Source organism: Megalops cyprinoides, chromosome 19 (genome assembly GCF_013368585.1).
Source record: "Megalops cyprinoides isolate fMegCyp1 chromosome 19, fMegCyp1.pri, whole genome shotgun sequence".
Taxonomy (NCBI): domain Eukaryota; kingdom Metazoa; phylum Chordata; class Actinopteri; order Elopiformes; family Megalopidae; genus Megalops; species Megalops cyprinoides.
In genome coordinates this window covers 6,954,948-6,969,922 of record NC_050601.1, presented here as the reverse complement: position 1 = coordinate 6,969,922, position 14,975 = coordinate 6,954,948, and the positions used below count along the sequence as shown (strand labels likewise).

Below are 14,975 nucleotides of genomic sequence, written 5' to 3'. Positions count from 1 at the left end.
TCCTGATCTGGCAATATGCCCATGCGAAAAGCTCTCCAGTATTAAGAACACTTCATCCATCACCCGCAAACATCCAATACATACTAATTCTTTACGACCATTTTGTTCTCATGAGGAGTTTGTTTCTAGAAGAGTTTATTCGGTTTTCTCCTTATCTGGTACCCACGGGTACCAGACTGAACAATGAAACTTCAACTCCCGTGAGCCTCAGCCAAAGGCCCCTCGTGCCGGCTTTGAACTTCATCAACGTCATAACAGCGAGCGGGAGGCGGCGTGACAGGGGACCGGGGAAGCTTGTTCTAGAAGCAGCAACGGGCCTTTTCGGTTGTCACGGCACTCGGTAGGTAACGACCGCTACCGATTCTTAACACTAGGTAATAGTTTGGTTAGAATAAGACCTCGGGTTTGTGTAATTTAGTTTGCTGTAAGAAGTTTCGATTTGGCGCTCTCGTCTCTCGTAAAGGGAAATGGACTGGTATGAAGTGAGCATCCGTGTACCTGAGGCCAAAACGGCGCGTGAGCCGTAACCAGCTAGCTAGCTGGCTAAAGTTAATAATTGTACTGCCGGTCGGTCAGGCTAACTAGCTGAGTGACTATTGTGAAATTTCATTTGTCGTCAGTGTGAGCTACTGCTAATACTGTATTAACTAATGGGTCGGCCACTGTTATTTGTTGATGTAGATGTTGTATTTCATGTGCGCGTTATAAGTCAAGGTAGTTAAATTAGCTGGCTACCGTCAACAGCAGATTCGTGTTGAAGCGGTTCACAAATTCACTGAGATCGCTGTAGCTAACGTTTAGCCTCGGTACTGTTGTCAAGAATTATTTTCTTGCTGGGCTTAAAACCATTTTAGGCATCAAACACAGCGTTAGTTATTGCTCTTGTTTGTCCACCTATCTTGTGAGTTTACTTTGTGGACAACTAGCTAGCTAGTCTAGATTAGTTAGACGTTTAACGATAACTAACCTAGCTCTCTACCTATTGTTGGTGTTCAAGTTCTCAGCAAAATGTGTTTTGTAGTTTTAAGAGCTAGAACACTGCAGTGTGAGCCTACATACATGCCTACATAACTATACTTTAATGAAAGTTATCTAACCTTTGCTGAACATTAAGCATTTGCATATTCGTAAAAGTAAATAAGGCCTCGTGACGCACTTAAAGTTACCCTAATGGGACATAAGTGGTTCAATCAAGTGGCTGGGGAGAATGGCACCTCTAGTGGCAGGTCGTGGTGGCATCGGTTCCCGCAGGTCCAGTAACGCTGCCGCTGTGCCGGTTCCCATTGGCAGCAGGTCCGAACAGCAGGTGCCTTTGACCGATCCTGGGAGCTCCTGTCGGGCAGGTGTTGCCCTTAGGGGAAGTACCACAGCATACTGGCAGATGTAGCTCCTGCTGCTCCTAATGACAGGTGTTGGTCTTGCAGGTCCTGCTGTTTATACTGGCAAACCATGTTCCTACTAGCAGCTTTGCTGTGGCAGGTAGTGCTGGCAAGTGTGTTGTGGTTTTTCATGCTGTCATGTCTGCTACAGCAAGTTGTATAGTGGCAACTCAGTGGCTTCTTGGGTTAGCTGGTACAGTGCACCCATTGTTAGAGGTCTAAAGAATAGTCAGATATGGTGAACTCATGTAAACATTATAAATATACAGTTGTTTTGAATCACTGGTAAGGTTTTAGCCTGTGTTATCCTTTCATTTGCCACATAAAAGTACCTCTACCTGTGCCCTGTAGATGTGTGTGTGATATATGTGTACTCACGGTGTACAAAATAAATCATCTGTTTACTATCTTTACAAGTTTTTTTTTTTAATGAGAAGACTGGCAAGAACAGATGTTGTAAATGTGTTACTGTTTAAAATGCAATTTGACTGACAGTTATCAGAAAATGTGGAATGCATGTACACTTCAAGAGAAGGTCACTTTCACTTTCAGGTTGACCACAAATCTATGTACTATGTAAATTTATGTACCCCTTTTACAAATTACCTGCAAGGAGAACATAACAGATGTGATGGAAATCATCTCACCCCCAAATATTGACCACTTTTTTTGCATTTTTAAGCCTACAGAGGCATCCTTTAATAGTACCTGAACATCTGTTCATGTTTCAGGTTCATGCGTACTGTAGATGCGTAGCTGTGGTGAAGTGTGCGTGTGTGTGTGTTTTCAGGTTTAGTGACACTGATGCAGTGAGTATTTTCATGTTGAAGATGCAGTGATAACTTGCTTTCCTTTGTCTATCACAGGTGATTCAATGGCTTCAGATGATATTGCACAATTAGCCAACTCATTGGCTAAGACTCAAGTGGGAGAGGGGGAGCTGAGCTACAAGGGCCGAGGACTCAAGTTGGATAATGCACAGTCTGGTGAGAATTCCCTAGAATGCACATAGGATTTTCATGAAAACAAAGGCAATAACGAGCCCTACTCTGGGGTTGTGGTTGTGGAGCCCTCTTTATTGCCTTTTTGCCATAAATGAAGGTACTATTATTACTTTGAGGAGCCCTTCGCTCATGTCCTCTCCCTAGCGGAAGGACATGGCAGTTTCTAGCACTAGTCCTCAATCGCTCATGTAATGGCCTTGCTATTGCTGTGCTTTGTACATTCTCTTACATTCCTAAGGCTTTATTCTGAAATGTGTTCTGCTTTCCCACAGATCTGTAGAGCAATACATGACATTAAACAGATGGTTATACCTAGATAGAGAATTAGATGTTATACTCAACCATGTTGTATATCTTGGAATCGCTAAAAATTGCTCTTGTGGTTTTATGTGATCCAAAAATTGTGCATTGGAGCTCTTGCTGTGTTTTAACGTAACATTCGAATGCGCTGTTTTAGTGGCGGAGCTGGTGCGGGAGATCGAGGGGTTCCAGGGGCTGCAGGCCCTCCGGCTCGAGGGGAACACTGTAGGGGTGGAGGCGGCGCAGGCCATCGCCAAGGCCCTGGAGAGCAAGAGCGACTTCCAGGTACCAGCCCTGGTTTGCCTATCTCTGTTTATTTGTGAAACATTTTAATGTATTTGTTTGTAAAAAAAAAAAATGCAAGTGCATTTCAAGCTGTTTTTCATGCAGCGGGAGTCGATTTCACTCTTTTACTGGTGGGGAATCTTCTTGTTTGCTTCAGAATGTATTCATTTGGCTCCCTGCTCTCATGCCCCCCGGCTGCAGGCTGATCACTGGCTGACATCACGCAAATACGCCACATAATGTCCACATACATCCGTGGATTTGGACTGTAACCCGTGTCCGTCTTCTCTCTCCCCCTCCCTCTCAGTGCTGCCACTGGAGTGACATGTTCACAGGTCGCCTGCGCTCTGAGATCCCTCCGGCTTTGGTGAGACTTTCACTGCTTGCCATTGAGCTGGTTTTGCCAGTGCCTGACTGTGTACTAAGTCTGCATTTACTATTCAGTGTTTAGGTGCAGCTGTTGGTTGTTGATAATATCCAAATGCCGTGTTATTTTCATAATGGTTTCAGCTCTTAAATTTGACTCCCTGTGTATGTGGTAACTGTAAGTTTGTCAGTCAAGGGTAAAGGTTGTAGATATGTATAATACACCATTGATTTCTTTTGCTTACAAAATAGTAATTGGATTAAAGACACATGAGTGGTGTCTCCTATCCTGTAATTACCAAATATATCTCAGTGAGGTATTTTCATTGAAACCGATTATAATTATTCTAAATAAGGAATGCGAAATAAGAAGCGCGGCACAGAAATGATTTTCTGAAATCACTGAAATGACTGATCCCGGATCAGTGTCTCCTGATTAGCGGTCAAGCTGTTTCCTGTGCGTTTGAGTGCATCGTTTGACCACCTCTCGTCCGTTCCAGAGGTCCCTCGGTGCGGCGCTGATGTCAGCCGGCGCTCGGCTGCGGGTGCTGGACCTGAGTGACAACGCCTTCGGGCCGGATGGGGTGAAGGGCATCGAGACGCTGCTGAAGAGCCCCAGCTGCCACACGCTGCAGGAGCTGCGCCTCAACAACTGCGGCATGGGCATTGGAGGAGGGAAGGTGAGGCTGCCCACAGGGGAGCCGCCGTCTGCCGCCACACTGCTGCGGAGCTTCCCCGGGGCTCTTTCTCAGCGCTCACGCCGTCTTTGTTTGCATGAAAAAAATATTTAGATTGGCCTGTCTTTGTCCAGTGTACATTGAATTTCACCTGAGCAGAATTATGTTCCTCCCAATTGCATATGTAACTCGGTTGTTTAATTTATCACGAGCAGAAGTTTATGATGGCATAAAATATGTGAAGAACAAACTACCATCAAAACCCCACAGACTGGAATGGCAACAGTCTTGATCAGCTCACACTGAAGGATGTACTCTTGTAGGGTTATTTTGCCTCATATTTTTAACAGCCCAAGTATGTATTTACTCAACCAAACCCACTTGCAGATGTTGATACTTTGCATTTACTCTGCACATTGACAGTTAATCTTCCTGCTTCCAAGCTTCCTGCCTGTTATATTTCTGATTATGAAGTTTGCTTTGTCTTGGGCTGTGTTCAGAGTTACAGTGTAGTGTGTCTGCCACTGTGTGCTGCAGTGGCATTTTCAGCAGTGTTCTCCTTGTGTCTGTAAGTGATGTGCCTCTCACTCTGTTGGCAGATCCTCGCTGCAGCCTTGACAGAATGCCACAAGCAGGCCACTGCACAGGGCGCCCCCCTCAGGCTGAAAGTGTTCATCGCTGGCAGGAACAGACTGGAGAATGATGGGGCCACAGCCCTTGCCGGTGCCTTCCAGGTATTAACACTGCTGCTGCCAAGGCAACTGACTCTACCCGCACCCCCACCTTCATGACAAAACTAAATGTCCATTTTACAAGGAACAATTGTTTTTTAGTAATCTTGTCAAGATTAATATATGAAATGACCCTAAATGTTATGAGCATTTCTGAGACATGTTCTCACTGACTTCCGTGTGACCAGTTTGGTTTAGCCACAGGTACACTTGTCCTCAACACTGGACTGTCCCTTTGCCTAAAACCAACCACCAGACTGATAGACTGAGTGCTGCCTCAGCAGAGAGGTCCACTTGCTTGCCTACTTGATGGTTGGCGGATACTGATGTCAGTTCTGTGGAAATCTCAGTATCCTCACCTTGACCCCTCCCTCCCCACACACAGCTCATAGGCAGTCTGGAGGAAATCCACATGCCCCAGAACGGCATCAACCACCCTGGGGTGACAGCGCTGGCCACCGCCGTCCAGCACAACCCGCAGCTGCGTGTCATCAACCTGAACGACAACACCTTCACCAAGAAAGGAGCCATTGCCATGGCACAGGTACTGCAGCTGCCGTTACGCTATGCTCTGTGCGCTCCGCACTTACAATACACGTGATTCAGTCCTGCTCTCCCACCAGGGGAGGAGATTCAGACGTGGCTCAGATATTGAATTCATGTCTTGAGTTTATTATCCCTTGGCGGTGCACTCCCACGAGAGTGAGGGTTTAGGTTGTGCTCACATTGTGTTGATCCTCTTTTGTGGTTTGTGCAAGGGTCCACATAACAGAATCATGAGGTGAGTCAGTTTGTTCCGCGCACTGCATTGTACTGTACTGAACACAATTTGAGTATCGGGCACTTCCTCACTCTTCCGCGTGCCCCCTCCCAGGCTCTCAAACACTTGCGCAGCATCCAGGTGATCAATTTCGGGGACTGTCTGGTGCGCTCTGAAGGGGCTATTGCCATCGCCGAGGCCCTGAGGGAGGGGCTGCCCATCCTAAAGGTACAGAGACATCAGCCCCTTTCCTAATCATCCCCCAACCCACACACACAAACACTCCCTCCCTATCATTGTGTGTCTGAGTGCATGTGCGTATTTCTCTGTCGGTGTGAATTTGTGTGTGGTTTACAGGTGTGTGCGGTTTTCTTTGTGTGTGTTCATATATGTGCCTAAGTGTACATGTATGGGAAGGTGATGCTCTGTGGTCGTCTCTCCTGAGTGCAGGAGCTGAACCTGTCGTTTGGGGAAATAACAAAGGAGGCAGCTCTGGTGGTGGCGCGGGCTGTTCATAACAAAGCCCAGCTGGAGAAACTGGACCTCAATGGTAACTGACTCTGTACACCATGAAAAACCCACTTCAGTCTGCACAGATAGTTTCTCAGTGGGTGTGAGACATTTCTCCATTGGAGAAATGTGCCTCACTCACTTCTGTTGTGAAGGCAGCAGTATGGCATAGCGGTAAGAAGCAGGGTTCGTAACCGAAAGGTCCACTGGGGCACTGTTTTGTATTCTTGGGCAAGGTACTTAGCCCACAATCACTTCGGTATATAATCAGCTGTATAAATGGATAAAAATTGTAGCCTATGTGAGTCCCTGTGGATAAGTGTCTACTAAATGACAGTAGTGTAATGTGATGAAGTGCACACTAGTTCTTTCTCTGTTAAACCTGAATATTAGTTTTCCCTCAGGTATAATAGGATGTGTAGATGTGTAGTTGTCAAGGTTTGTTTATTTGACTGGTTTGCGCTCTGTGATTCCATGCATCTCATTGTGTGTGTTTAGGCAATTACCTGGGGGAGGGGGGCTGTGAGGCTCTGAAGGAGACCATGCATGAAATGAACATGGAGGATCTGCTGGGATCTCTAAGGTATTTGCAGACTAACGTCTGTCTGTCAGTAAGTCATCCAGTTATTTAACCTGGACACAACAGCAGTGCAGGTAGATTGTACTGCTCATCAATTAAAAGCACTGCTGATTAAATACTTACTGTGAGCCTTCGTTGGGTGGGGCAGCTAGCACTGCAACACAGCATGTTTCTCCCCATGTTGCATGTGACCACTTTTGTGTTCTCATGTGGCAGTATCTTTCACCTTCATCACTGCCTTAAATGGACCCAGACCCTCGTCTTCACCCTCAGATATACCTCAGTGTCCCCAAATCCAGTTCTCTGTCCTTAACTTTCTCTGCAGTGACGATGAGGGTGAGCCAGAGGACGATGAAGACGAGGAGGACGAAGACGACGAAGACGATGATGAAGAAGATGAGGAGGAAGAAGGGGAAGAAGAGGAAGAGGAGGATGAGAACGGAGTGAGAGAGACAGAACAAGACAGTGAAGGAGAGGAAGACCTAGAGAATCCACCAAGTGCAGTAAGATGGGCTCTCTTTTAATGGGGGGGGTGAGTTGGAAGGGTGGACTGTGAGGGTGGCATGAAGACGGGGTCTTGATGTCCTCTCAGTGTATTTTTAAGTATAATTTCAGCTCTCCTCGATGTTCCACGCACTCCAATAAGTGTCTTTCATTTGTGTAACCCAGTACATCTGTACGTTAAGCTCATTGCTGTGTTCTAGCTAATCATATGTAACAATTTTTTTTTTATAGTAACTGGTAATTAAAGTGAAAATGTACTCAAGGAACAGTACGCCTTAGCAGCATTTCTCTTGAGTAGAAAAAAATGGTCATCACAAATATGATCTCATGACTTTTCAGAGATAGACTTTTCACTGGATACTGTACTGGATACAAATGTATACATATTAGTTCAAATTTTTATTTGGTGTGTATTTATATTCAGTCAAAATGGCCGTCCCAGGTTGTCAATACAGACTCGTGCTGAAATGTTGTAGTTTACAGTCACAGTGTTAAGAGCATTCCAGCAGCCACTTGTTTGACTGTGCCTGTGTTTGTCCCCCGGCCAGGTGTTCAACCCAGTAACTCCCACCAAGCCGGTTGACGTGTCCTCCCTCGGTGACGTCTCCTCCTTTCTCAGTTTCCCTTCCCCTGACAAGCTGCTCAAACTGGGGGACAAGAGAGCCGCACTCATTGTGCAGCACGTAAGTGAGAGGCTGACGGAGGCTCTGGAGCCTGAGCCGCTTGTCTTGTTATTCCTGAACGTTCCGGAACAGCGCTCTGAAGACCACTTAAATGAAGGGTTGTTTGCGTTGTATTCAGTGAATATTTGGTGTAGCCAATAAAATGCTCATCCTGTGACTGACTGAGTACAAATGGACTATTTGTTCTTCAGTGAAGTGTATAGTTAAATGAGTTCCCTGCCCAGTGAGACAAAAGGTTGATGTCTGTCTGCCCCTCTCCAGCTGGACATGACAGATGCTGGTAAAATTGCAGAGGCCTTCCTGAAGATCTCCTCTATATACAGGGAGAATGGGGACCTGAGGAACAACGTGCTAGAGAGCATAGGTGAGGTGCCCTCAAACCTGTGCACTCACAGACACATGTACACTCACACACACACACACGTGAACTCACAGACACATCTATATCCACGCACATGCGCACACACACGTGCATACACAGACACATCTGCACCCATGCACATGTTCTGTGTATACCCCATGCATTGCCCATGTGTTTGTTCACAGGGAAAGTATTTCTATCGGTTCATGAACCCCGTCTTTGTAAGCGTGCATGTCTATGTGGTGGTCTCTCGGGGGCGGGGGGTGGGGGGGCTGAGAGTGTGTGTGTGGTGACAGTTGTTCCTGTATCCTACAGATGCAGTGCTGAGCAAAGCCTTCAGTAATCCCTCCTTCCAGACCCATGACTTAATCTCCATGCTGCTGGTAATGATGGGTCTTCTCAAGGTAAAGCACACACTCGCACTCGCCTTTTGATTCTGAATTAAAAGATTTTAAAATATCATTTATTTAAACCACTTCTCCCTTTTTATGTCCCTTACCGTCTCACTCTGTATATACTGTCTGCATAATCCTGTCATCCCCCTCCTCCTCTCCTGTCACTGTAAGAAAGCTACCCTGTTCATCACAGCACAGTTCTGTGCTAACTTGTATTTTGCTTGGGAGTTAGAGTGAAGACAAGGTGAAACCATTTCGGTTGGTGCCTGGTAATCTGCTTGCCCTGGAGCATGCTGTGAGACAGGACTACTTCCCCAAGGAGCACATTGCTGTAGTCAGTGCCTTCATAGAGCGGTAGGTATGCACGACACAGACGCTTGTGTGCTTTGGGGAGGGACTTTGGTAGTAAGAAGACCCTGTGATTGGCACCCTGTGCCCGCTAAAGCTGGAGCTCGGAGAGCTGAAGTGTGTAACAGGGAGCATGTTTTACCCACACAACACTGAAACAAACTGCTCCAGTGGATACACAGGGGTCAGAGTAAACAGGGTGTCAGTGCTCTTCACATAGATTACCATTAAAGTTATTTTGTTTTCCAAAGGAATCCAGGTTTCTCTCTTTACCCAATATTGGATGCCAGTATATTCGGCATATGAACTTACTAGAGGAGGTCATGGTGTCTTAAGCATTTTCTTCCTCTTGAAATCCGCTCTGAGAAGAGAGAGGAAAAAAACAACCTCACATTCAATACGGTGCCATACAAAAGAAGACTGTTGTATTAGAAGTTGTAGCAAAAGCTTATGCACCAGCACAGTAACCACTGACCTAATGCAGCTCTATTTAAGTTCAGCACTGAACACTGTTCCTAATGCTATTGCATGTGTTCTGGACCTACAGACCGAATAAGGCCTTCGAGAACTGCAGAGCTGCCAGGGGGACCCTCCAGACCACATTGGAGAATATCGGGCCTGAATTTTGAGCCTCAACTGTCATTAGCCAATGGACGCTGTACATAACAAAATCACACATGGGATATACACCCAGCGCAACTTAGACCACACACACACACACTCACACCCTCACACACTCACACAGGTGCACTGTGCACTGCATCGACCTCTCAGGACTGCTGGATCACTATACAGACTCTGTACAGCACAGGTGCACCCTTATGCAGACGCAGCCCACAGACTCTCCCCTTGGGACAGATGGACAGAGACGCTTGATGATCTGGACTGGCTGCACAGAAGAGCACTCCGATTGGCATGAGACGCCCACCAGGGGGCAGAGTAAGCTGGTAGACTGCACAGCTGCAGAGCTCTCTGTGGGAGAGAGCTGCAGCTGGGGACTCCACTCCAAATGGACTACTTCTCCCTTTCATCTCTTGCCATCTCACTTTGTGTATCTTTTTTTGTATGGGTAAACAAAATGGAAATACAACACAAGTAAAAAAAAAAAAAAAAAAATACAAAATATTTCCTAATTTGATATTTGTGCTATTAATTTGATGATGGTAGTCATAAGGGAACAAATCAACTCTGGTTGGAAATTTTTTTCTTTTAATTAATTTTATTTTCTTAAAGTCTTAATGGTACTTGTCACCTTGGGAAACCTTTTATTTGGATGGAGGTGGAACTCTTGGTTAATGGAAGGAATAAATGCCCTGCCTAGTTTTCTTACATGATTTCTCTGGAAGGCCGTGGAAGCCTGACCCCAACAATTGCTCAGATACAGAGGCCTGGTAGAGCATTGTTCAGGATTTGTTTTGAAGTACTAGAGTTTAAAACATTTCCATAAAAGGTGATAATATACAACTTATTTAAGGAAGAGGACAGAGCTGACGTAATTTGTGACTTACAGTATGCTCGAGGGCCCAGAGGAGATGACGAGCACCAGGGTAGAAATTTGAAAATGAAAATGGAATAGTCTGTTTTGAGTTCTGTTTAGGTCGTTCATATGTCATTTTACTGCAAATCGCAATGAAGAGAATTCAGAAGACATGAAAGACTGGGCCGCAAACTAAGCAGGCTTTGCAGGACAGCTGTACCTCTACAGATAACCATGTTTGCCTGTCCTCATTTCAGTGGCGACCTTTACAACAAAACTGGAGTTTACCATTAATATCTCACCATCTCATGTTCAAATAGCAGGTTGAAAGCTCAAACTACCTCTTGACTCATTTGCGTCATACAATATTTTCTTACGATGCTGGACTGTGTCTGGATTTTCTGAACCAAAAGTGACAGAATTTACTGAAGGCTGCAGAATTAGGTATCCCAGCATCTTAAATGTGGTGGTAAATGGTAAAGCATCTTTGCCTCCAACTATACATGTGCACTTAAAGGGAATTCTACAGATGGCCACTCTGAGGGAAAACATGTTTTGGTGACAGTGCTGTATTTCTCCTCTATGAGATCTGTATGACTTTGTTAGACTTCTGTTGAATTATATTTGATCTGTATTTCTGCTTCTGTCTTCTTGGCATTCAGGTAGGAATGTCAAATACTGAGACACTTCTCAGTTTAAGCAGTACAAAAGAGTTGTGTTTATTTAAACTGGAGGAATCTTCTTGTGGGTAATTGTGTTTACTTGAGCAATGCGGTCTTGATCGTTGCCCCTCGCCCAGGCTAGAATGTAACGGCATGTCTGGCAGGGAGGATATACTTAGGCGGACAATCGAGTGATTGATTGTGTTGATTTATAGTGATACCTGGTTACATGCATATCGCCAGCACCCTAATCGGTTGACTTGTCAAGTCGACTCATTTCTTTTTTCGTCCGTCCAAAATGTTTTCTAATCATCCTAACCGACGAGACACATCTAATCTAAATCTCTGCGCTGTCTGCCTGGGGCGGAGGTTTTTGAGAAGCACTTACTATTATATAATATGTAGGAGTGTATTAATAATAAAGAGTTAATGGATAAGTGGTTTGATTTCCTTTCAATTGCTGAATACCAGTGTGTACCATTTTCACTTAAATTCGAAAGTTATGACTAGGTGCACTTATTTGAAGGCAGCTAGGGTGGGGTGTGTTAGCTAATGCTGAGACGCTTAGTATCTTTACTCAATATGTCGACAATTTACTGAATTTTCTGCAGTTATTAGGTACAGTGAAGGGATACGGAGACTGACATGAGAAAAGGAGACCCGACAAAGGCAAACCATATGCGTTGTACCTCGTTTATTAGATGGTACGTCCAGACTGCGAAGATTGTCCGTCAGTTAAGATCCGGCAAATGTCCAAATACGCATCCAAATTATTTTTTCCCGAACACTGACTCTCGCAGACTACTGGGCAGGGAATTCCTTTGCACGTTTTTACCACCCGCTCTTCCTCTAAAGGTGTGGATCTGTGGATGTACAAGGCAAACACAATGTATACAAATTATATTCGCAATTCAGCTTATGCTGCTTGTTCAAAGTATGTTCTCTGTATATAAAGAAAGAAAAAATCTTAATAATTTTCTGGTTTTCTGCCCCGCTGGAAACATTTAAGTGACATTAATAACCTGTCGAGCTTCGGCTTGCTCAGCCAGGGTGAGTCGCAAACAATGGTTAAATGTACCACAAGTGCCTGTACCGATTGATTATAGCTATCATATCATGTTGTGTGGTGAAGAATCCACAGTAATGTATGTTTCCTAACTGCGATATCCCCCATACTAGAAAATAAAATATTTCATTACAAAAAGCAGGAAAAATCCACATTCTTTTTAAACAGAAAAATGCAGATTTATAGGACCTTGCAGTAATAAACTGAAACACAACAGGCCTATTGAAAAGATGTGATTGATCGTTTAAACTTAGAAATTAATTTGAAATGCATGTTTGGATGAAATTAATAATGCGCATATCTTCCTATGGTGTGTGTCGCTCCCGTGCGGCTGATCGTGGTACTGCAGTTAATTATTGCCTTTCCGACATCGCATGCTACCAAACAAGTTCCATTTAAGCAGTGCAACAATTAAGTTGAACAACTACGAAAATACTCAAGCTTGCAGAGGCGTATGTCGTCCAAAACCTGACCGAGTTCCCCCAAAAACAAGACGAGGACGAAAAGGAAATTTTAGCACGAGCTGCCCATATCATCTATAGAGACAGGAAAATCTGAACCGGTGAGTGCATTGGGAAATTTCATTTGAATTGTTCGATCAGACGTTAGTGCCCACAACTGAATCGAACAATCAACTGAGTTTCATTAAATGTACGTTTAATTAAACAGGTGTGTGAGGCAGGTGCAGAAATGCTGCCGGTAACCAGATACACAGCCCTGTGCCAACCTGTGCAGTCTCTGCACAGGTAAACCAGGTATTATTGTGTTTAGTAATGTCCTAGGCTGCTGCCTCATGGCCACCGAACAAAAGGTAATTCCGCACTTCTGTCTGTTTGCTCAGTCATTATGTTATTTCCATAAGGAGGTTCTGTGTGGCAGTGGGTCTCACAACCACTGTTTTCAATTGTGAAATTTAGTGCACCATAATACAGGTTATTAGACAAAATGCTAGCTGAATATCTTTGGTTTTGAATTACCCTCAATCACATGTTTGATCTACACACAAATTATATGAAGACTTCAAACCCACCAGTTAATATGTCTCAACCATTCTGTGAAATTCCTTTACCTTTATTTTAACAGGTGCCTGTTGTCAACAGCAGTAGCAGCACAGTAGCACAGCACAGCCATCATTCAGCACGTCTGAATCAGCATGTCAGCCGGTTGGCTGGCTAGCAAGCTGTGGATTGGATCAACACCTAATTTAATCTTTCCAACAGAAACTTACCACACACTTCATCCTTCACTCTGTCCACTTATTGATGACTCTCCGCATTGGGTGCCATTCTGAATATACTCAGAGTAACAGGGCATGGACATCAGCCCTCTGTCTTGTAGACATTGTAGAGGTTCCAATACATTTTCGTTGTATACTCTATTGACTCTAATGCATACAGTACCAAAGATGTGTTTGTGTGTGTGTTGTTGCAGTCTACGGAGCTGCCCACAGCAGATAGAAAACCAGAAGGAACCGCAGAGAGATATCAGTGCTCATAACTTCAGATAATGCACGAAACTGACCTATGAAGTGCTGGATTTGACAAATGTATCCTTTGCATTGCGATGTGTGATCAAAGACCTGGGAAATGGCAACATTTGAATTAAGGGCACTACAGTCAACCTCCCTCCATCTGTGTGCTAAGTCTTTGGAACAAATAAACAACATGAGAGAAGAAATCTGAATTATTTAAAAACAATTATATTCTGGATATAATGATAATTACTCATGAGTTTTTTTAAGTATGTAGTTGAGAATCTTAGATTGGTGACAGCGCTGCCTTGCAGAAATTTGAGGTCTCATTACCACATTTCCCCACCAGGTGTCGCTTGTGAGAAACTGCTGTCAGAACCTCAAGTTTTGTGAGCAGCTCATACACTGACACAACAATCACATCGGCCAGTTATTTAGGTATGATGTAACCTTTATTCTTAGCTCCGTCAGTTTTAAACTGGGGTGCCCATTCCAAGGCCCTGGGCCAGATGGTTCCTTGCCCATCTCAACACTTAAGCCCTCGAACTATAATTTACCGCCTTAATAATGTAATATGTTTAACCAGTCATCAGAGTTCGGAGAGATTTCCCTTGGAATAGAGAGCAACGTCAGACAGCTGAGATCCCTAGTGTTGCCGAGAAATGAAATTGAACTAGAAGACAGCTAAATTGATAGGCACACAACTGCATGCATTTGCCATGGAGAGGTAATTTAGAGCGGCGCTCCTTCTCATTCTCTCTTTTATAGATGCTTCATCATGTCATTGATTAAACATCATGTGTATATTGCACTCAAGTGGACCTATTTTCAGTGCAGCGTTTGTTTGGCTGCGATTATGAGCAGGGGTAAGGAGAGGGAGAGCTGTGGAAATGCGATGATTTTAGAAAGTATGATTAAGTCCTAAAGCTCTCTCAAATCGCATAGCGGAATCAGCCAAGTGGTACCATGACGAAGGCATTTTTTTCTCACGTATGGCATTGACAGTTTGAAAACCAAAGATGCGGTTTCTATGCAGTTATGACAGAGACCTGTTGTTGCTGTTGGTAATATTAATTACAATGTAATGGTCTCCTATGTCAGATATTTTAAGTAATATCAGAAGTAAACTGTTAGGTAGCTCCAAAAGGATACGTAGTTTCCACATTGTTTCTATTTTTGAGCAGTGTATGAATCGAAAAATTGCATTTGCTGATGTTGATGCATGATGATGATGATTCAGGGATGAGTCCTGTCTGCTCAAGTTCAACTTACGAATGTGACCTGCTGACGAGCAAGTCAACTAACTAGCTAATACGACCGACAATGGTAATATATACAGTCAAAAACATATAACACGGAACACTTACTATGTATTACCATAGTCTTAAAGGATACTGCCAACAGCTCCGTGTAACT

The 14,975-nt window shown here is 44.2% G+C and overlaps 1 protein-coding gene across 1 annotated transcript; it reads left to right on the top strand.

Moving 5' to 3' along the window:
* The first annotated feature begins 264 nt into the window (after positions 1-264).
* rangap1a (RAN GTPase activating protein 1a) lies at positions 265-9,927 on the top strand. The gene is made up of 16 exons (XM_036552310.1): positions 265-340; positions 2,246-2,365; positions 2,841-2,968; positions 3,276-3,335; positions 3,835-4,014; positions 4,611-4,745; positions 5,128-5,286; positions 5,617-5,730; positions 5,953-6,052; positions 6,511-6,595; positions 6,918-7,095; positions 7,645-7,779; positions 8,041-8,143; positions 8,456-8,544; positions 8,768-8,889; positions 9,431-9,927. The coding sequence occupies exons 2-16, from the start codon at positions 2,254-2,256 to the stop codon at positions 9,510-9,512; spliced, it is 1,782 nt and encodes a 593-aa protein (XP_036408203.1). The 5' UTR covers positions 265-340; positions 2,246-2,253; the 3' UTR covers positions 9,513-9,927.
* The last annotated feature ends 5,048 nt before the right edge of the window (positions 9,928-14,975 follow it).

Excerpts from the sequence above, each read along its gene's own strand:
- rangap1a (XM_036552310.1), top strand. The coding sequence starts at position 2,254 with ATGGCTTCAGATGATATTGCACAATTAGCCAACTCATTGGCTAAGACT. Across the intron at positions 4,015-4,610 it reads TGGGCATTGGAGGAGGGAAG|ATCCTCGCTGCAGCCTTGAC; the intron begins GTGAGGCTGCCC and ends CTCTGTTGGCAG. Across the intron at positions 8,144-8,455 it reads CAACGTGCTAGAGAGCATAG|ATGCAGTGCTGAGCAAAGCC; the intron begins GTGAGGTGCCCT and ends TGTATCCTACAG.